The 22,309-nt window shown below is 39.7% G+C and overlaps 1 protein-coding gene across 7 annotated transcripts in view; it reads right to left on the bottom strand.

Annotated features, from left to right (window-relative positions):
- Positions 1 to 144: 144 nt before the first annotated feature.
- KIF13A (kinesin family member 13A) overlaps positions 145 to 22,309 on the bottom strand; it is a 120,518-nt gene continuing 98,353 nt past the window's right edge. For 4 of the 7 annotated variants that reach the window (XM_040585980.1, XM_040585981.1, XM_040585982.1 and 1 more), the window contains 14 exons: positions 21,757 to 21,856; positions 21,538 to 21,664; positions 20,448 to 20,503; positions 19,001 to 19,125; positions 17,806 to 17,982; positions 16,453 to 16,545; positions 15,461 to 15,613; positions 14,969 to 15,046; positions 14,388 to 14,435; positions 13,827 to 13,938; positions 12,717 to 12,868; positions 12,093 to 12,197; positions 3,635 to 4,730; positions 145 to 2,752 (listed from right to left, as the gene is read on the bottom strand). In XM_040585980.1, coding sequence (XP_040441914.1) covers positions 2,466 to 2,752; positions 3,635 to 4,730; positions 12,093 to 12,197; positions 12,717 to 12,868; positions 13,827 to 13,938; positions 14,388 to 14,435; positions 14,969 to 15,046; positions 15,461 to 15,613; positions 16,453 to 16,545; positions 17,806 to 17,982; positions 19,001 to 19,125; positions 20,448 to 20,503; positions 21,538 to 21,664; positions 21,757 to 21,856 — 2,709 coding nt within the window. In that variant the 3' untranslated portion in view covers positions 145 to 2,465. Of the gene's footprint in view, positions 2,753 to 3,634; positions 4,731 to 12,092; positions 12,198 to 12,716; positions 12,869 to 13,826; positions 13,939 to 14,387; positions 14,436 to 14,968; positions 15,047 to 15,460; positions 15,614 to 16,452; positions 16,546 to 17,805; positions 17,983 to 19,000; positions 19,126 to 20,447; positions 20,504 to 21,537; positions 21,665 to 21,756; positions 21,857 to 22,309 lie in introns of those variants that run through there. The other 3 variants (XM_040585983.1, XM_040585987.1, XM_040585986.1) reach the window with 2 other exon arrangements.

Genomic DNA, 22,309 nt, shown 5'->3' with positions numbered 1-22,309 from the left:
CTAACAAACAGAAAGTGCTTCTGTTTATGTGCCAGAATTTTGAGGAGCACAAAAAGTAAAATGCTTGCATTTTCACATTACCTCATTAGATATGCTCCTTCCAACTTCAAATAAATTCAGGGCAGGGCATGTTAACAGGCAAGGTTTGCTAAAGTACAGCTCCTTTAATAGTAACAGAAGTCATGATAGCAAAGCTTATGCAAAGCAGGTACAGCACAAAACTAGGTTGGCTTGTTTTGGTTTCTTTGGCGTGTACTGATTGTACACCCCAAGAAGCACAATCAATCAATCATGCATTCTGTATTCTCAAAGGTCTAAAACCATGAAGAGCCTAGCTCAGCTGATGCTAACCTGGTCTAAATACTGATTCTTTGCCATCAGAAAATGGCCACATTATCTTTCCAAATTGTTTGTAGTGGCCTTGGACAAATAAGTTTATGCAAATATGTGAGCATGTGTTTTCTTAAAAGCTGTATAAAAATATTAAAGTGACATCTAAAATTAACTTCAAGACAGTGGTGCTGGGTGCACACCTGGCTGTGTTCCATGATCATCTCTGCCTGATAAAAAACTTCTACATAAAATGTTTTCTTCTATTACAGCAATTTCCTCCAGCAGCAGTACCATTAATGCACCGAGTGGATTATGAAGATCCAGAAGCATGAAACATTCTGCAAAGACATTCATTCCACCAAAATCAATTAACACATACAAATCCTGCCTCAGAAGAGCCAAAACCTACGTCAAGGGCAAGTACATTGACCTCATGCCCCTTCCTTTCACTACTCCCACAGCACGTTACCCTTCCAGCTGCCGTGTTGTACGCGGCTGAGGCATTTACATATTTAGCAATGGGTATGCCTTGTCCGTCTTCCAGGAACTTGTCCTGTCTCCCCTTGACCCACATATTGTCATTCCCTGGCCAGAGTTCCCCCTCCAAGCTCCGCTCCCTCTCCTAGGCGGGACAGGGAAAGCAGCTGGTGAGCAACACGTATCCACAGGGGCTGCTGTTCTCCTCTTACGCTTCCTGAATCAGTCAGTGTTAAAACAGGTTAAGTACCGTCCAGTCTTCCACTCGAGTTGTATTGTCCTTCAGCGTTTTTACAAAGTACTTTGCATCTGAGCACCGTCACCTAGACACAGCTTACTATTTGACCATGAAACCTGATTGTACCAAATACAAGCAAAACATCGTTTTGTTTTTAAATCCCAAGTAAACAGTCTGTATTCTAACACACAATAGGTCTGTACCAATTAAATACAGTATGGCAGTATATAAATTACAGTTCTTTACAGTAAATAGTAAAATACAAGAGTCCACTTACTGTACACAACAATCAAAGAAAGAACAGCAGCTTTTCAGTAAGGTCCCAGGTATCTCAATCATTCACTTGCTAAGAAACAAAGAAGAACAGATACAGCAGGCCATTCACTTCACTCATTTTTACCATGTTACTTTACAAAATATCCAGAACGCTTGTACAGGCATCTACAGTATCTACATGTGGAACAACCTTCTTAGGAATTCATGAGCACCAGACACAAATCCCTCCATCATTCCCATTATTAAAATAAAACTTTACAGATTAAAATTACTTTAGCAGGTTCTATTTCATCTCAATAATAACCAGCAAGTAACAAGTGCAAAGTCTGCAATCATGATCCATTTACTGCTTCTTTGTTTCCCCATTCCCCACCTCTCCCCCCCACCCCCCCAAAAAAAAAAAACACAAACCACAAAACCCCAAACCCCAAAATGTTGTCCTCTCACACCCTTGCAGTAATACTGTTTTCTGCAGTCAAACTGCCCGGCTGGCTTATGTTAACATATGAAATGCCAGACATACAGCTTCAGGCATTGTTAGTCATTTCCATCCAATGCCAAGTCAGCACAGTGGCAGGCCTCTAGGAAGACAAGAAATACGAAGCAGTTGGATATTTCAGTGTGCTTAAACACGGAACATAAGGCTGCATGGTGCCCAGTGACTAAAAGAAATGTGGCACCAAGTTATCAGTTAAAACATTTACAATAGAAAGATATAAACAGCAAATGTGTCAGTCTAAAACAAGTTCTTTGGTAATTAAGAACAGCAAACCATAGTTGTTGTTTCCCCCCCCAAATACGGATTTACATCCTGGTTTTCCCACAATAAAATATTTTTTGTTGTTTAAAATATATCTCCCAAGTTGTTGCGTAACAAATAGTCCAGTACCTCAGTTATCTACAGATCAGCTTTAACTGTATTTTAGTGTGCAGCCACATCTGCCCACTGGCAGACAAACTATAGATACACATTCATATATATATAATATATATATATTATTTATAAAAAAATTAGAGAATGAAGTCAAGGACTCTAGAGAATACACATTCCATATGGACAGATTAAAATGTACAATAGCTTCAAAAATCCATAAAGTTTTCTACACAGGGATGCGTGTAGTAAGTGCAAAAATACTGCAGTTTAGTTAATCCAAGATTTCCTGTTCTCCTGTTTCCTGGAAAAAGCAGAAGCTGCTGCATCTCCTGAATGGCAGAGAACTTCTCCTCCTGTTTTAGGAGCGGATGATGAGCCTTGAAGCACAGAACTTTTCCGTTTCTCTGAAGTGGAAGATGCCTGAGACCGTGAAGTGCTACTCCACTTCCTTGCAGGAGCTGGTGCTTTGCTGAGGCGCCCAGGACGAACAAAGACGCCGTGTCGTGGTTTGCAGTGGAAGTACTCTCTGCCTCTTACAACTCCATCATGCTTCCCTTCAATGAAAATAAACACACAGAATTAATTGTTGGTACTTTCATTAGCACATACAATTGTAGTGTTGCAGTGTGAATACCTTTGTTTATCTCTCAAATAATCAAGATTGTCAGTCCTGAGTGACAGAGCCAGGTGCACACACCAAGTGCTAGGGAGAGCAAAACCTGGAAAGGAGGGCTCCAATTGTGACCAAAAAGATGACTTCCTGAACTATTGTTTTGTCAACTAGCAGTTTAAAAAGTCAAACATTTGTTCATTTCACAAAATAAACTATCCTCAGAACCAATTGCTTACAAAGCCTAAACCTCAGCTCCCAGTGGATCTCTAGTACCAGTGTTACTATCTATGAAACTACTAAAAACATTTTTAGAAGATTGGAAGCATCTCTGGAGGAGCTGATTTTTTCTGTCCCCTCCAAATTGAAGTTATAGAAAACCTGTGTTTTGTAATTAAGCTTTCCCCAGTGGAAAAAAAAATATCAAAACTAAAACCTCTGAAAGCTACAGACACCAAACCAATTTGACAAGCGATGCCCACTATTAGTACTGCCCACGAACATGCACACTGATTTTAAAAAAAAATCTGCCAATTTTGGGATTTGCTTGTTTTTCTGATCTATGAAAACAGATGGGTACAAAAAGAACTACCACAACATGCCAAAGTATTACTCTGCGTACAGCCAGAAGAACAGGGCTTTAAGACAGTTAAAAATTAATCAAAGCATCCCTATAAACAGGAAGCCTAGAACTGGGCGTAGCAGGTACCAAGCTGCCGTGAAATTGGAGGCACTTTCCAGGACTGAACAGCATTATGATTGTAGTGCAACTTTAAAAATAGATCACACTAGCTGCATAGATAACCTAGAGTATATTTAGTCTTACCCAGCTGAACATTGAGTTCCACTCCAACCCAGATGCCAGCTGAAAAATCCACCGTTCCAACGTATCTCACCGTGCCCATCTTATTACTTCCAACACAGACTTGTTCACCCACGGCCATCCAGCTAGGCAAGACGTGGGCTTGATCTGCAGAAGCACCTTCTTCGCAATCGGAACCATCCAAGTGGTCCTTCCCAATGAAATCGTCTATGGAAGTATCAGGATAAGCCTCGTGGCCTTTTACCAGTGCAGAACAAAAAGGGCTTTCCACAGCACCTGCAAGCTGGTCACCGACTGCTGCGGCAGAGCTCAGCTGGCCCACGTGTGCGCTCTGCTCCTTGTCAGTGCCTTGGGGTAACTCCAAGGTGCTCACTCCGTTAGAGGAGACGAGGGAACACGACTGCGGAGCTGTCGAATGGTCGAAGTCTTTTCCATCTTCAACGCCCATGAACTCTGTAAAGGAGTGATCCTCCAGAATGTCCGTTGTGTGCTCAACTGTTGCTTCACGTGCTGAAAACTCAATTATACGACAGGTATTTTTGCTGTCTGAGGAACTTAAAGCTGAAAATGATCCAGCGGTGGGTAACTGCTGAGAGTCTCTGTCAGTGGCATCGAGGGACAGTGGTACTTGTTCCGTTAAGGCACTGTTTTCTTTCAGTGGTAACACAGATAACTTTTCTCTCGCTAACTCCTTTTCTGACTCTCGACATTCCTTGTTCGAAGAAAATCTTAAATCATGTGCAAGAGATGATCCTGAGGGATCATTAGAGTCCAGCTCCTTCGTGTGACTGGCTAGCTGGTCTGTGCTATCACTACAGGGAACAAGCATGTCAGACAGAGTAGCGTTAGAGGCACTGTGGGAAAAGTAGCCACTAGTAATACTGCTAGTGGTGGGGCTGCGGGATACCTCTTTCTCAAGAACACGTGAACTCATGAAGTCTGATTTAGAAGAAAACCACTCCCTGTTCTCCAGGCTAGCATTGTAAACACTGAAGTCAGCAAACTCCTCCGGTATGTAAGGCCGGAAATTTTGAAAACTTTGTGGACTTATCAGCTTCTTATTAATGGCCTCCAACTCACTGTCTTCCTCCTCTGAGTCCTGCAAAAGAAGGGAGAGTGGCATGGGATTAGGAACCTATGACAGTAAAGTTTTAAAAATAAACTAACCTTCCTTGAATTTTTTCCTTTCTGAATGTGAAGAATTATATACCTTTGATATTCTTCAACTGAATGGAAGACACTTATAAAAAGAGCTGCTGGGAACATATCCTGCCTACACTGAGCTATTCAATTTTTAGAAAATAAAGATAAATTCTAAGTATTTCAGTAAAATATAAAGCAATAGAGTTTGGTATAAGGAAAGCTCACAACATGAAGAAGTTGTATGTTGGCATATTTTCATCATACTCAAGATTTTTAAAGCCATGTACTATAAACTCCCCCCTCACCCCCACCCTGGTTTAGACTAATTAAACCAATTAAAGGTATTCTATAGAGCTAATTGACCACCTAACAAGATAAACATATGAATGGAAGCAGCCTTACAGGGTGTCCACTGCAATCCCAATTATTGAAAACTATCCTGCACCACAGGATTTTCTATTAATCTGATACCAGCGAAGCTAAATATTTCTGCTTACCCCTGACTATCACACCTGAACATGTTCAGGATGTTTGAAAATAAAGGCAAAAGGATCATGTACTACAGTGAATTTTCAAGGAAGCATTTGTATGCAGGGAAATAAGCAACATTAATCAACCTGGCGGAATTTGGAGGTACATCCCTGAATTTCCCTTTGCTAACGAGCATGATGCACTGTGACCAGCCCACAAACGTGGCTTTCTGAGTCCACCTGAGGACTTCAGTCTGTCAAGACGCAGCCGAGAAAAACCCCAGCAACATGGTTGGGCTGCTCCCCCCAGCACAGAAAATACTGCAGGCAGGACTCCACATGCATGCTTTTTGAAGTACTTAATTTTTCATATAAATATATGCATGTATTTATATATATGCATATATAAACATACATATATAGATACACAAACCTGTATTAAAAACACATACATATTAAAAATGGTTAGTTCACAGCAAATTCCTATGGGAAAGAATAGTATTTTCAGAAAAATGAAAACTGCTGCAGTACTTAAGTTTAGAGGAACTCGGGCACCTATTATTTCTCAATTCCTTTATCTGCATCATGTATTTCAGCTACTGATCAAGGCAGATCCTGTGTGATATCTGAAATAGTTCAATGCTTTCAGATACCCGCCATGAATCACCAATGGTAAAGGAAAAGCACAACACCTAAGCAGGTGACCAGCAAATGAGAATACATCAAGTTTAAGATAAACAACCTCTTGAAAATGTTTCCTATACGTCATAATAGCCGAGACTGCTCAAATAACTTCATACAACAAAGCTTCAAATACACAGACAGCAAACAGGTTTGTTCAGTTTGCACGTGTCAGAATAATCACAGAATTGTTGAGGTTGGAAGGCACCTCTGGAGATCATTTAGTCCACCCCCCTTGCTCAAGCAGGGTCAGCCAGAGCACATTGTCCAGGACTGTGTCCAGTCAGGTGGGTTTTGAGATCTCCAAGGATGGAGCTTCTATAACCTCTCTGCACAACCCATTCCAGCATTTGACCATCCTCACAGTAAAAAAACATATGTTGTGTTCAGATGGAATCTCATGTGTTTTAATTTGTGTCCATCGCCCCACATCCTGCCGCTGGGCACTACTGAGAAGAGTCTGCCTTGTGTTCTGTTGGGTGGTTTTATGCACTGATAAGATGCCCCACCGAGCTTGGTCTCCTCCAGGCTGAACAGTCCCAGCTCTCCCAAGCTCTCCTCATACATCAGATGCTTCAAGCTATTAATCATCTTTGTGGCCCTGCACTGGACTCACTTCAGTAATTCCTATCTTTCTTGTACCAAGGAGCTCAGAAACGGACACAATACTCCAGACACAGCCTCACTAGTGCCGAGTAGAGAGTAAGGATCACCTCCTTCAACCTGCTGGCGATGTCCAGTATACTGTTGGCCTTCTCCGCTGCAAGGGTGCACTGCTGGCTCACAGCCAGCTTGCTGCCCATGAGGACCCCAAGACACTTCTAGGCACAGCTGCTCTCCAGCTGGACAGCCCCCAACGTGTACTGGTACCTGGCGTTATTTCTCCCCAGACGCAAGACACTGCATTTCCCCTTGTTGAACTTCATGAGCTTCCTCTCTGCCCAGTTCTCCAACTTGTTGAGGTCCCTCTGAATAGCAGCACATCCTTCTGGTTTCATCTGTAAACTTGCTGGGGGTAGGCTCTGTCCAATCACCCAGGTCACTAATGAAGGTGCTGGAACAGTACTGGCCCCAGTACCGAGCCCTGGTGTAGACCGTTGTGTTACCAGCCTCCAACAGGACTTTGCACCTCAGAACACAGCCTCTGGGCCCAGGTGTTCAGCCAGCTGTCAATCCACTCTCCACCTGTCTAACCTGTACTTTGTCGGCCCATCCATGATGTTGTTATAGGAGACAGTGTCAAATGCTTTACTAAAGTGAAGGTAAACAACATCCTCTGCTCCCTCCTCATCCACCAAGCTAGTCACTTTACTGTGGAGGGCCACTGAGGTTGGTCAAGTGTGACTCCCCTTTTGTAAATCCATGCTGACTAGTCCCAACCACCTTCTTGTCCTTCATGGGTTTGGAAATGCTTTCTGGAAAGGTACTCTCCATCACCTTCCCAGAGACAGAAGTGACGCTGTCCAGTCTGTAGTTAGCTGGATCTTTCTTCTTTGTCCTTCTTGAAGACAGGAGAGATACATTTGCTCTCTTCCAGTCTTCAGGTACCTCTCCCAATTGCTATGACATTCAAAGACAATTGAGAGTGGCCTAATAACAGTATCAGCAGCCAGCTCCCTCAGCACTGTGGGTATGATTAGTTAAACAAACATGCAGTTTGCTTAACTGCTCCCCACCCTGGAGGTACTCTACCAGGGCAAGTCATCTTTGTTCCACACTTTCTCTTGGGTCTCAGGGGCATGGGATCCCTGAAGGCTAGTTGTACATATAAAGGTTAAAGTAAAGATGGCACTGGGTATGTTGGCCTTCTCCAAGTCATTTATGACCAGTTCCCCTGCCCTATTCAGCAGTGCAATTAACTAAAACATCCTCGTAGGTATATATTAGAAGATCCATGCTTATGTAACAAGCTCTTTCTCCCAGCCTGGAGGTGGTGGTGGGTTTTTCTCCTAGTTTTTGTTTGTTTGAATTGTAAAAAGAACGGTAAAAATGTTGTAAATGACTCCACTCTCCTTTCAACCTCCATTTTTTGAAGTGATCACTACTTGCTATGACCCTTATCTATAATAAGGTCTCATTTTCATTCCTACCACGTTCAAGCTCATAGCAGATATAATTCAGTCATATTACCCATGCAGAACGGCCTCTTAAGCTGAATCAAGATTTCCAGTACTATTAAAATTCACGTTAGCAGAGCACTCAGTATCTGAAGAAGATGCTTCTACTTGGGTAAGTATATCTGACAAATCCAACCAGATTTCAATTATTAATATTTGTTCAAGTAAAGGCTTGGCATCCTTTGCTTACTAGTTTTTACAGCTCTGCTTCAGAGTTATTTCTCATACAAAATTTGGATGAAGGCTTTATTTTGCAATTATATATTTCTCTGAAAAGGAGTATTATGAAAAGTCACGTAAGACTATTGAGAATGATTTATATTCTTGAAGATCTTGTTCTTTACCTCTGAAATCTACAGGTAGTCCCTTTAAAATTGCAGGACAACATTAATAGCCACTTTACTGAGACTATGAATACCCTTCCAAGCACTGAAGCATTATACAAAATGTCTTTTTTGCATACTGGAGTATACCTGTTGCTTGTCTGTGAGGGACCTTTTCTTAATCATTCTGCTTACTCCTTCCCTTTCACCATTATTGCTCATGCAAAAGTAAGTTTTGCCCTATGCAGAAACTTGTAGTCTGCTGCTTCTAAAATATTACAAACTCTGGTGTTTATCAAATACAGTGGGTTTAAGATACTACATGAAATCCAAATCGATAAGCATTTAATGATTTCTACTTGATACTACCTAAACATCCACTTGAAACCACACCTAGAGTTCTTTGTTTCCCCTCTGCAAGATTCCTCATTCAACTGAAAGAAAAAAAAATTCTTAGTACACACAGGGCCCCTGTTCAGATTCAGGCTGGGTAAGAGTCACTGTAACTGAGAAATGGCTCTGCAGACACACAGACATTGGTAACTTGACAAGGAAAAGTCAAACAACTAACCACATTGTCAGCTGTGTGCCATTTCAGGTTTATCTATCATCATAAACACAAAAGGTAAGGTACAAAGAACCAGTCTTATTACTAGAACATGGGTTGTAAAGAATGCTGTAACTAGGTGATGAGACATCACCTTGTGACAGACAAAAGATGCCCCATGTGGGGACAAGAAATATTTCCTTTCAAAGCCTCTCTTGAGCTTCCTGACTAGGAAATTCCAGAAACAAAGCAATTTCAGGGTTCTTCAAATTCCTGCGGATGTAAGATGGGGGGGGGGGGGGAAGAAGGAAGTCACCTTGTACTGCTCAGGCTATTGGTAAGAAATGAAGATGAAATCCTTGAAAAACTGGTAAAGAAACTGCAGCCACTTCCCTGGGAAGTAACATAAAGACTGTAATGAAAAATAGATTTAAGAAGGGGTAACAGAAAGAATGTGCCAGCAACAACTAAGGAGACAAGACCATATATCAAGATTCAGCGATTTCAGAAGCAAAGTAAGCAAGAACGCAGAGCAGCTTCTCTACACCTGCTTTGAAATAAAGATAATGCATAGTTAAAAGTTAAAATATCTGAGTTTTCAAACTCCTAGATTATACCTATCAAATAACCTCAGAGATGTTAGTTCCCATTTTACTAATTTAAAAATCAGTAGTATTTATTTAATAGTCGTTGTACCACCAGTGCTTCAATTTTCATTGAAGCAGTTTTCATAGGAGGATTTGCTCTTAAGCCAAACCCCCCTTAGATGTGTTAATTACAGGCAGCATTCAAATACTTTCAATATGAAGACATTTCATCTGACCTTAACATAATTCCACTGTACTTGCATATTACACCAAACATGCCCTTATGTCATGCTGTTCAGCAATAGTTGTGGTATTAAATGCATGTGGAAGTACTGTCTGAAATTTTAGGTTGAATGCTCTGTTTCAGGGCAACTGAATAAAGGTGTTTTTTGTTAACTGCTCCCCCCCCCTTTGACAGATGTGTTTTGAATATTCAAGAAGAGTAAAGAACAGATCCCAGAGAAAAATGAGAAAAAGACCAAACATCATTCTTACGCCTACTTTGATGCAGAACATCAGTCTAGCTGATCTTGCTAGCTTCCTGCATGTTTAGTCACTTTTAATTCTACAGCATTTTTTATATGTTGTAAGATGCAAGTAAGCATCACACCAGAAGCAACACCAATCATCCAGTGATTAATTAGGAGTATGAGGCTCTGTACCTTGGTGTGATCATTTACAATATTAATTAATACTGTGTAAACTTCACTTTCCATCAGATAAAGAGGAACAGTCAGCTAAGTTTCACGTGGAGCAGTGACGCTGCCCTAGTGTAATCTCTGAATTCATTCTGAGAGCACTATTCACCCAAATATGTGAAATATATACTCTGTCCTAGTTAAAACATAGACTTGCTCCAGCTCTGAAAAATGAGAGGCAGCCTAGGAAGCCTATATCTTACAAAGGCTTCCTTCCTAATGGGATAAAAAAAAGCCAGAAGCCATTCTTTGATAAACTCAATGCCATAAGCTAGCAAGGCTATGTAAAATAGCTGTCACAACGTCCTCCCCACTAGCGGTTGCTAGTTCTTGCCTGCCACCCCAGTATCTACTCAAGTGTCCATAAGGTGATCAGACAGTGCAGTAAATCCAAATGAAATACAGCTCCATGGTAGTCTAGCCATCAGCTGGATGGATCAGTTCTCTTGATGTGACTTACTATGCAACTGACCAAAACGCCATGTTGATGCAAGGGAGACGTCAGTGCAAAAGTGTAGAAGCAAGCAGCTGAGAACTGAAAGAACAAGCTCTTTTCAGGGCCCTGTTGGCTACAGCAGCTTTACGGTATTCAACAAATTAGTTCCATTCTAATTGGAAAAGCCTCATGCAGGATGTTGCCCTTTTCCAGCTCAGAAAGCTTCTGCTTATCTGTGGAAAGCAGCACAGGCAAATGCCTCAGTTAATTCAGGGCATGCGTGGGGTGGAACCCTGATTTACTCAAGGGATTAAAACTGCCCTCAAGTTGCTACAGAAAATTCTGTAATGATTTAGTTTCCAAGGGATGTTTTTCAACATGCTAGAAGATTCTGTCTTCCAAATACGTTCATACTATTTGTATCGGTAACTCAGTGTGAGTTACCATGTCAGCTACCTTATGGAAAATTAACATGACTGAAAATAAAACAGCTGCTTCTCAAAACCAGCAGCCAAGCTTCAAATATATATAATAGAACACTCAGGATACTTTGGTATAACAACCTACAAAACAGCATTAAAAATCCAGACCAGATTTTTTAATGGCTCAGCTATATGGTAGGAATGAAAATAACCGTTGAATAGGAAGAATCCATCACTAGTACTTTGTGGTGAGAGGCCTATAATACTTATGGGAAATAATTTGAAGTTTCTGAATTTTAAATCTAAAGCTCTGATTAAAGCAAGTATTTACAGCCATGTTCCACAGCCCAAAACCAGAGTCCATCATACAGAAGAAATGATACAACTTTTGTTGAAGCAGCAGTGAGAAAAGGATTTTTGGCAGGTGAAGATTAAAATAAAAGCCCTCCACCTCAATTCACCACTTGGAATTATGACGAAGACAGGCTGCAGATTAATTAAGAGCACCAATCTTTAGTCATATTACTTCCACATCAGGCAATGAGAAGCTTTTTATAGTGTGCCCAGCACCTAAATGCACGGTTACTTACACCAAATGGGATCATTCCATTTACTCTGGGGTATAGTCACAAAATCTGGGTAACATACAAGGTATATTAGAGTGACAACAACATGGTTCATTAAACCACCCTTTACCTGAACATTTCTGCCCTGTAAAAGCTAAAGCCTCCCCTCTCCCGCCCACCCAAGACAAAACATATATGAATATTAAAAAAAACCCGAACAACCCAAAACAAAACAAAAAAACCCAAAACGTAAAAACCCAGCCGTTAGTTCCACTGACAGATCACATTTGCAAGCCAGGCAAGCAACTGTTCATTATAACAATTACTTACAATCAATTATATCCACATGCTACCACACCCACCTACACACCATGACACACCTGCTGCGGCAGCATAAGCGCTTCAAGCCCACCACCAAACGGCCCTGAGCCCACCACCAGGCCTCGTAACAGAAACCGGTACAAAACTTACAATCTTTTCCTCACGTACGCTATTACTTTCTACAGGCATGCTGCTGGCATTGCTTCCTGCAGGCACAACGCAGCCAGCGCAATGCACCTGAGACGAAGGCATGCTCTGAAAAGGTTAAGACACACAACGTATCACACAAGCCACGACTCTGACCACAGCGCTAAACGTGTGCAGGTTAGAAAGGCGTTAAGACATGACGAAACACCCGTGCTGGCCATACAGACATTAAAATTCAAGTTAATAGGTAGAGAAACTGATATAGCAGAGTTTAATGTTGAGGAATAAAAGTCAGAATTAACACCATGCTAGAACGCTGTTTCACAGAATTATGTTTTACAATATCTTGTTGGAGAAAAAAAATGCAGGTTACTGTTATTTTAAAATAGAAGTACATTGTAAAGGAGAATACTTACCAAGAAGTGAAAAAAACCCCTACAACACCCTTGTGTTTCAGGTAAAAACCAAAACTCCAAAACCCCACCACATATAAAGAACAGCCTAATTAATTTTACCAGAGAATTACAAAACTCTCTTCCAACAGATGCACACTGCAATTTGTCAAGTACACAAAATCACTTGATCTCCTTCAAAAAACACAAACAACAGGTGGTTTTCAAAGATTACCTCTTGACTAAGCAGAGGTCGGCTTTCAAGCGGGGTCTTCCTTTTATGTTCCTCTTTCACTGGCATTAAGGGCTTGAAAAACTTTGGTGGCTGAGGAGAAAATGCTTTAAAAGGGCTGGCCATTAAAGCATGGGAATTCTCTGCTACAACACCTAGGTAAAAAGGCAAAAATACTGTAATTCAGCTCTTCATATCTTGACTGCAAGAGCATAATTCCAAAAAACTGAAGGTTAAGCCATGCGTTTGGCAAGTGGCTGGCTACAGAAAAATGTCAGTATTTTGGTATTTAACCACCGGCCCAAGCACAAGATAACACAGAGCTCAACAAGAGGAGATTACGCCCTTCTGAGAAGTCTGGAAACAGAAGGAAAGAAAAGAATAACAGTTTCTGCCCCTCTGTTCTGAGGCTCCAATATTTCTCTTTTATATCTCAGTCACAAAAACAGTGGGAAGTGTCCTTGAAAGTGGAACTGACAGCTCTTTGTTTCCTGTGCCTCACCTGGGTTCTGTCCACAACACTGCAATTCTGCCCTGGTACCAAGCCACTAATCCTGCACAGCCAGGATGATCAAAAAGGAAATTACAGGCAAAGAAGCAATGAATAAATTCTCAGTCCCACTTTATTGCAGCAGTATCTCTACCTGTATTGCCTGATCAAGAATGTGTTATCATTTGACTTGACAAAAAGAAGGCACCTGCGACACACTGACATGGCAGAGCAAATATCCAAATCAATAATGGACCTGCAAAAGGACCCTTCCTCACTTTAACAAAAGCACCTTATTTTTCAAATTCATAAAAATAACAGCAGTTCCTTTTTGTCTCTTTTTTTTTATTATTTTTTCCCCTCCTACTGTTCTGATTCACATTTAGCTTGTTCTTCCGCTCTCCTCTTGGCTTTTTGGACACCCTCAACTTCCCATCCTTTCCTGGATGTCTTCATGCATTTCTCCCTTTCTCCCCTACTTCCACATTATGTTCAGCTGCTATAAGCAAGAAGCTAGATAATGCATTTAGTAGGAAAAGAGCACTGATAATTTAATTCTCTGTTTAATGCAGTAATTAAAAAACCACAAACACTATCATTACATATATACTTTAAAGACTCACCGCTGCCATCTTTGCTCTTGCGAGGTGACTCCCTGGGTAAAGTACCATAACATGATACATCCTGATAACTGGAACAACAGTCAGATATATCTAGGTGACTTTCAGACCAACCCTAAGAAAAAAAATACATAAATACGCATGCTGATACAGAGAAACCTGGAAAAATTAATAGGTAAACTCAAAAGCAGGTTTTTTCTTTTAAAAAAAACAAAACAAACCTGAAGGAATGTCAACTTACTGACTTAAGAGAGTTTTCCTGTCTCACATAAATGGATTCTTTATAAGCTAATTAGCTTTTCAGTGAAGTATATTGTTTCACTGTAACTTCCCCCCTCTTAAATCAGTTTTTACAATTCTAATATGAAGAGCAGAGAACAAGGTTTAATTCAAGATAATAGGTAATTAGTGCAGCACTCTGAAGTTACATTATGTATACATACCATTAAAAATATGTTTTCCTTTTTTTTTTTTTTCCCTCAAATGTTCAAATACATCTTGCTTCAAAGAGGGGGGGTAAAAAAAATCTGAGAACATGCACCATTTGTTGTCATGTTTACATACCTTATCATCTTCATCACAGGCAGAAAGATCTAGTCGGCTACAGGATACCTACAGAACACCGACAGACAGAATGACAAAATGTCTATTTTTAGTTATAAAATGCAATGCCTTGAGGAGACACTGTGATCATTTGGTCCTAACAACTTCTCCATTACATCTTTTAGATAAGGTTATTTATAGGGAGAGCTGTTTGTGCTGTATGAACGGGTGACAGCAGAACACGTGAAACGCACACAAAATGGAAACTCTCTCTTCACACTATGAAAAAATTTAAAGGGATTTTGAAGAAAGTAATCTGATTCAGGGCAGTTATGCTAAACTACTTCCAAAACCATCAAAACAAATATCCTTATCAGAAGCGTTTCGCCCAACCCTCCCACTTCCCTGCCAGCTCTGTTGCCTGCTGGGATGGACAGCTGTGGGCAGGGGTTTCAAGTGCCTCGTGACAGCTTCCCTACAGGTTGGTTAGTCTTCGCTCAGAATAATCATTACTATATCCCATTGTGCAAGCATCACATCAGCACACAAACAGCACCCCCTGCCCATTAGTACTAATTTACCAGAGGATAAAGAGTCCTTACGTTGTGGACATTTGGAGTGCTGATGCTTCTGCGGATGTTCCTCGCCTTGGTGGAGAGGGCCTCTTTGACTGTGACTGCCTGCGTAAAGAAAAGAACATGCTAAAACAATGCCATGGTCTCCTCATGAGAAATGATCATGCAGGATAGAAACTTTTTTCCCCAGTGCGGCTAACAGCAGCAAACAGGGCTTGCATTTACAAAATCTTCATTTGCATGTACAACCACCAAAATCTGTAGCTGAAATTAATTTGCTGGCCTTTGTCTGTTCAGGTTCCTAGTACTACACCGTTGTTAGCTATAGCTACTACACCCCCCACTACTGGAATTCTATATTTCACTGAAGTAACTCAGTCTTACGTTTATCTGTCCAACGTTCTCTATCAAAACCCAAACTGAAAAAAAAGCAACACTTAGTGTTTTTAAAAGATCAATCATCTCCACTTGAAATCTCATGATACAGTTCAAAAGGTGCAAGAAGTGTCTTTTCCTTGCCTGTCTTAGTCGTTCAAGGCCCAGAATGTTCTCCACTTGCAGCACACCACGGGTGTATTTCTCAATGTATGTTTCACCATCAGACGTGCCCTCATTCTCACTCCTTGCGGCCATCAGTGCTAAGGTCTCCCGATCCTCAATTTCTTCTGTAGCCTAAATTACAAGTTAGACTATTGAAGTTTTTAAAAATTAAAGCCTATTGGTTTTGATGTATTGATTCAATTCTTTAGACCTTCTCAATCCAGAAATTAATTTGGATCTATAATCCTTAACTTTATCAGTAATCCTAAATCAATGATCCAGAACTTCTCAATATAGATGTAAATGATGCTGAACTAGGAAGAGGTCATGCTCAGAAGTTTTGCACATTTGCTGTAGTCAACGTACTTCTAGAAACAATGCTTATATAACCTGAAATCACAGACATTAAGGATTAATTAATGACAACTCCCTATGCAAGTAAATGCAATTTCCTTCCCAAATCTTAGATATGCCACGCAATTTATCTGGAGTTTAAAATTTAAGTACTGCTGCACAAAAGTGACAGCTATATGGTGACAAGAGTATGTTTTCATTTGTCCAGTTTGTGTACCTTTAAAATAAATTTTATTGTACATTTACAATTTGTACCAGCTTTTTCTATAAAGATCAATTTATACTTCTGCGAACTCATTTTCCCAGCTATTCTGTTTTCACTGGCCTGAACATTTCCGAGTACCGTCTACAATCTTCCTGCAGACACTAATGTGATTTCAACAATAGCTCTACTACAAGAACTCAGTTAAACACAGTAGAAGAGAAAATAAAAACCCCACAGGTTTCCATTGTTTAAAGATAAACATTATCTCCTCACTGAACTTCGGTATAGACACTTTGGCAAGCCGCCTCATATCAGCAAAGCAGGACATTTACTTCCCCATCGGTATCACCCACTGCGGTAAGTCATTATCTTTGTTTTGGTGAATTTGCCAGAGAAATACAGTACACCTTACCTTCGGTATATTGGATACTATTTCATATGTCACTCCACAGGCATAATATATATTTTTCAAGGATATTCTCCTTTTCAGGCTCTGGGTAAAACTCTAGGAAAAAAATGTAATTTTCAATTATTGTTTTGCTAATGATTATTTATGACATCCTAAGAAATAAAAGACCACAATGCAAAAATGTATTTTACCACAAAAGCACATTTTTCAGGACCACAATTTAGCAAGTTCCTTTTTAGCATTAACAATAAAGTACTCTTTACAGCCCTATGCTCAGTATACAATGCTACTAAGTTCAATCAGTAACAGTTTTTTCCTGTTTTGTGCTGATGCTCTCTCATCGTGTAACAGCGAAACTGCAGCTGTACGTCTCCGATGTACAGACACCATCTTTTCTCATTTTGTCAGCCACCTGTTAAACAGGTAGAAAATTCCTTTTGCAATAGCAAAGCATAACTCTGCTTTCTAGCCACAACTGAAACAGTAACCAGAGTTTTCACTGCTGTAATTACAAGCTTAACATGCTTCAGTGTCAGGTTAGTTAGCCTTTACATCGCTAACTTAACTTTCACCTAATAAGGGATTTTAGATACACTAAACTAGCAAAGGACACTATGCCAAACACAAAAAGGCATGGAATTCAGCTGCTTAGCAAGTTGCTTAGTAGTACAACAGCTGGTTTGTGCTCCTCCCCCTATTTGCAATGCAAAAAACTGAAGCAACTCTGAAATATGTTCTAGGTCTCATCTGGGAAACAGAAAGGAACATCATTTCAGAGAGCAGCTCATTATCTAAACTGATGAAGCAGCAAAGCAAGGGGAACAGCAACCACTCGTGGCCAAAGAAAACACCCTACCCAAAATCACCTTGTTAAAGGGGGTAGCATGGCCACATTTGGGTAGTGCTGGGAAACAAACCTAGTCTATAATTGACAGAGAAAGTCGCAAAGAGGAAGAAAAAAGAAAAAAAAGATCTGTTGTGTTTACACGAACATTTGAAGGCTCCAAAGATGCTTTCAGGAGCAGAATGCCTACAGTCACTCTGTACTAGAGAATCTACCACAAACTTCCAGAATCAAAGAACGTTTCAAGTTGTATAGACAAGAAGGTAAACTTATTTTTTGTTACAACAGGAGCACCTGTTGCATTTTGAACCAGGCTGAAAAATGGACACTTCAAAGGAATTAACCAGAAGCACACAGTTTCACTGCAACCTATAAAGATCTATTTTACATTTGTCTTTCAAGAGAATTAGAGACCAAACTTATATAAAATGAAGCAAGCAGCTAAGAAAACACATTAATAAAATTAACACTATGAAATAAAATTAATAAAAAATTACATATACATTTTTTACCTGCTTATTATAAATATTGGCTGCAATCCTTTTGCGTAATACCAGTTCCATTGCAGCAGGATGGCTGAGCTGCACAGTAGTCTTCACTATTAAGTAAATTCTCTCATTTTGAGGTGTTACTCTATTCAGGTGCACTGAATCATGGACAGAAGAGTCCCAAGCAGCAGTGGCTGAAACCTACAAAGAGAAACGAAGTGGAGGAAGGAAAGGGAAATCAAAGATTCAACTGGTATAATCTGCAATGATGTGACATGGAATAAGACAGTTCTTCAATGAGAGAAAAAACAAGCATCACTGAACAAAGTGGAGTCAAACCTCCTTTCCATAGTAAGGAATTTATCAAAAGAAGCACAAAAGAGGTGGTAAGATATTGGGGAAAACAACTGTCAGCACAATCCCTGCACTGTGCAAACTCTGCCCCAAAAGCATGTCTTCACACAGCTGGAGACAGAAAGGAAAGCAGAAGCAGCACTGGAGGTGCTTATTATTCCTTATAACAAATCCTATTCCATCTGTATTAAAAGTTTAGTAAATTCAGCATCAAATCTTCGTCTGTGTTTGATTAGGTTATAAGGTCCCACACAGAATAAACATGCTCCCATCCTTAAGAACATCTTTTGCCTTCCTCCTGCCTGCTCCCCAACTTCGGTGTCCCATTTATTCTGGAAATGGTCTTTAAAGCAATGGCCTGAGCTGGTGCAGTACATGGAAGAAATGAGCTAAAGCCATTACAAAATGGGTTCAGAACCATTCATTTCCAACAATTCCCAAACTTTATATTTAAAAAGTATTTGTGTACTATAAAGGAATAAGTTTTATTGAAATATTAAGATTTGCCTAGTGTGCACAATAAACAAAGTAGTTTTCTCTGAAGAATCAAGAGCCTGCACGAGGAATGATGAAAGGGTGAGGAAGGAAGAAAAAGGGATTTTGAGTCAGGCAGCTGGATTATTCTTTTGCCAAGAAAAGCTAAGACTTGTCACCTCTGAATCAAGGCAGAAGAGCTAACAAGTCATATCCTCTTAAATTCTTAGGTAATAGGCCAGAAAATCAAGGCAGCACTAAATACCAACAGTACTTGTAAGACAGAAAGATAGTAATAATGATTAAATATATACAAGTAGAAAATAAAACATACAAAGAAAGTGTTAACATAAGCTGCAGTTGTCAAGAAGGAGGCTAGCTAACAATTTACCTCATCATCACTGTGTTTTATGATCGGCAGATAAAAGAATGGACTCCCATGCTCCTTTGGTAGTATTGAGTTAACTCCTGATGCATGGGGACCTATAAGTTGTTCATTGGCACTGAGGTCATCAGCTAATGAAACAAATGTGCAAAGAATGAAATAGTTTTATATTGAAGGATATTAATATAGAAAGCCAAAGTTGTAATACAAAGTTGTAATAAAGTCCTACTCATACTTCATAATACATTTAATCCTAATAAATCTTATTACTAGACATTATTTTGAAAACTATTTCAGCATACAAAAGAAGGGAAATAAAACTAAGCTAAGACTCAGCCTGAACACATTCTCACATAACCTAAACAGAATTCAGAACTATTTATCGGTATTCATTACATCAACGTACCCAGCTGGAAAATTTCTGATTTATCCACCTGTCAGCCTAACCAGCTCATCTCTTATTTAACTCACTTCTAATGTATCAGGGAATCTTTAAATTGAGAACAGCAGTTCTGGCTACATTAGGCTTTTAGCTAAACAAACAAACAAACAAAAACAAAACAAAAAGAACAAAATCCCAAAAAAACCAACAGCAACAACAAAGAGTTGTACAATGATCCATCAATGTGTTCAAATATCCTGTTTGATCTTCTGTCTGTTAATCTCTGCTGATAATGAAAAAACAAAAAAAACATTCCTTGTCAGCACAGATGAAGGGAAGAGTGCGTATAATTTTCCAAAAGCAGCTTCTAAAGCAGGTATTTATGTGCTGCCTATGTAACCACGTCTAGTAGCCCACTGCAGTGCTGGATGTGACAAGGCCTGTGGATCCTCTTCTGCTTTATGTCCAAGTTTATACTTACAGACTTGCTTCCTAAACAGCCTTTGGATGTGGTGCTAATTCTAGTCTCTCGTTGCTTACGGTGTGTATCTGTGTCTTAAGAATATAAATCAATAGGCTTCTCACACTAAAAACTAAATATCTTCACAGGGAAAACATCTAGATTCTCTACCAAAACGCTTGTTGCAGCGCTAACACGCTCTTCATTACTCAGCTGTTTAAGACTCTACAGATAACTCAGTGGAAGGAGGTCTGAAAGCACTGGAAGTTTTTCCATCAGTGCTTTGATGACATGTGGATTTGTACATCAAAAAGTTTACCGGATTTTCTTATCAGCTGTTCAATTTAAACTAAGCTTGCTCTCTTACGCTATTTTCTGTTTTACAACCTACCCTTGTACTCAGATGTCCCCCAATTTTTATCTTTATTTTAATATAGTTATGTTTAATTATTCCACATACAGAATCAGAAGAAAAAACATTTTACAAGCCATATCAGACAGTGTCATTGCCAGGACTTGTTTGAGTTCTTAAGCCATTTCAGATTCACTCTTCCATTTACCAATATTGATTCAAACTCATTCCCCAGATCCAAGTTTCTGTTACAACATACCATTTAAATCAAGGAAGAGGACAGGTATATGTGTTTCCATTCCTGCAGGTGGAATCCTGAAACAAAACAAACTGCTGTCAACATGGAAGGCAAATTCATACCTAAGCTAATTTGGACAAACAGATCTCCATGCAAGGTTCATTAACTGTAACCAGTGAGTAAAGCTGTCAACTTCTTGATGGCAAATATGAACGCCTATGTTGCACAGGCAATATTTTGTTTATCCACACATGCAGCTAAATGTAGCGCTTTGCCAAAACTTCATTCACACTGCAGAGCACATTCAGTTGCTGTGAAGATGAGAGTTTGAAACTGTTCTGTTTCTTATGAAGTTAACTGACTGTAGTCATCTCATACATAAAGCTTAGCAACCTTTCAAACAACCAGATATGTAACTACTGGCAAGGCATAGTCTTTATATCAATAAATACACTTTTAGCTATATGACCACAGCTCGCTTCAGGCGGATAAGGGGAAAAAATGGGAGGAAAGAATATCACTACATCATTTACCCAATGGAGGAGAGATATTGGGTATTATCAGAGATTCAATGTACACTTGATTAGAGCTGTATTTCTTGTCCACACTTTCCCAAATCTAACATGTTGCAGTCCTCACTTTTGCATGTCAATTCAACTGATTTTAGTTAAAACACAGATTTGAATGAAATTAAGAGAAATGTTAGAAATTCAAATGAAACAGAAGAGAACACATCCTCTGAAATCAGAATTTCTTTGCTCTCCACCCCTTATCAAATGAAATTATCGTGTTCTACTATTCCTTTTTGAACCACTCTTTTTTCTGAAAGGTGTCAAACTACAGGATAACTTTCTCAGAATTTTGTAAATCTGTTGAATACTACGTTAAATTCAAAAGCCATCTCAAAGCTACTCTATGTAATATGCTAACTAAGCCAACCTTTCTAACATTCAAACCAGCGCCTGACCTTCTAGCCTTCTGCCAACTGAGTGTAATTGGTAGTATTACAGGAAAATGTAGAAAGCTCTAAAACATCCTCAGATTTTTACCTTGTAGTGTGCAATGTTCATGCAGAAAACGCTAACCCCTCCAACAGTTTTTCTGAACATACCAATTTGCGGGGGCACCGGGAATTCCACTGCCTGGTGCTGGAACAAACACCGCATTCCTCTCTTCTGTCAGCCCTACCCATTGTTCCACCAGCCGGGCTTCTCGTTCTATGTCATCCTCAGATTTTTCTACAGTGAAAGAGAGCAGTATTGTATATGAAGTACATTTTTCACGGTCTAAGCAATAAATTACTTATAACAGGGACTTTTAAGCCTCAAACCTTGTTTATTGCTGATCTTTTGAATCTGCTCATCTAAGTATTCTCTGCGTTTTATCAATGCATCAGACCACCTTTCGCGTACACAGTTTAAATCTTCTTCCTAGCATGGAAAGAGAAAAAAGTTATTAGGCTATGCGGTTAAGATTAAGCAGTGAATTTTGTGATCATTTTATCAGAATTAATATGAAACAGCTTGCATGATGCAGAAAACTTTTTTCCCCAAGTGACATGCACAGTGATTAAGTACCTCATCACCCACGAATGGAAGCTTATTTGCTTTTAAGTCTCAGATTCCAACAGGAGGAAAAGAAAATGTGACTGCCTCAGTTGCTGAACAGAATTATATACCACAAGTGAATTACTCACAGAAGTGGCAATCAAACTTTTTAATAGCATGTGGAATAGGAAAAACAGGTATCATCAGTTGACTGTAAGTTCTCCTGAAGATTAGACAGGTCAGTACGCCCTCAAACCTGCCCAAAATTCCATTGCCAGCAGCTGCTATCAGTGCAATTAAAAGATTTCTCATGCAAACAAAACCCATCATGCAATC

This window comes from Falco naumanni, chromosome 3 (genome assembly GCF_017639655.2).
Source record: "Falco naumanni isolate bFalNau1 chromosome 3, bFalNau1.pat, whole genome shotgun sequence".
Lineage (NCBI taxonomy): Eukaryota > Metazoa > Chordata > Aves > Falconiformes > Falconidae > Falco > Falco naumanni.
Note: the sequence above shows the minus strand (reverse complement) of the source record. Positions and strands in the feature narration are given on the sequence as shown.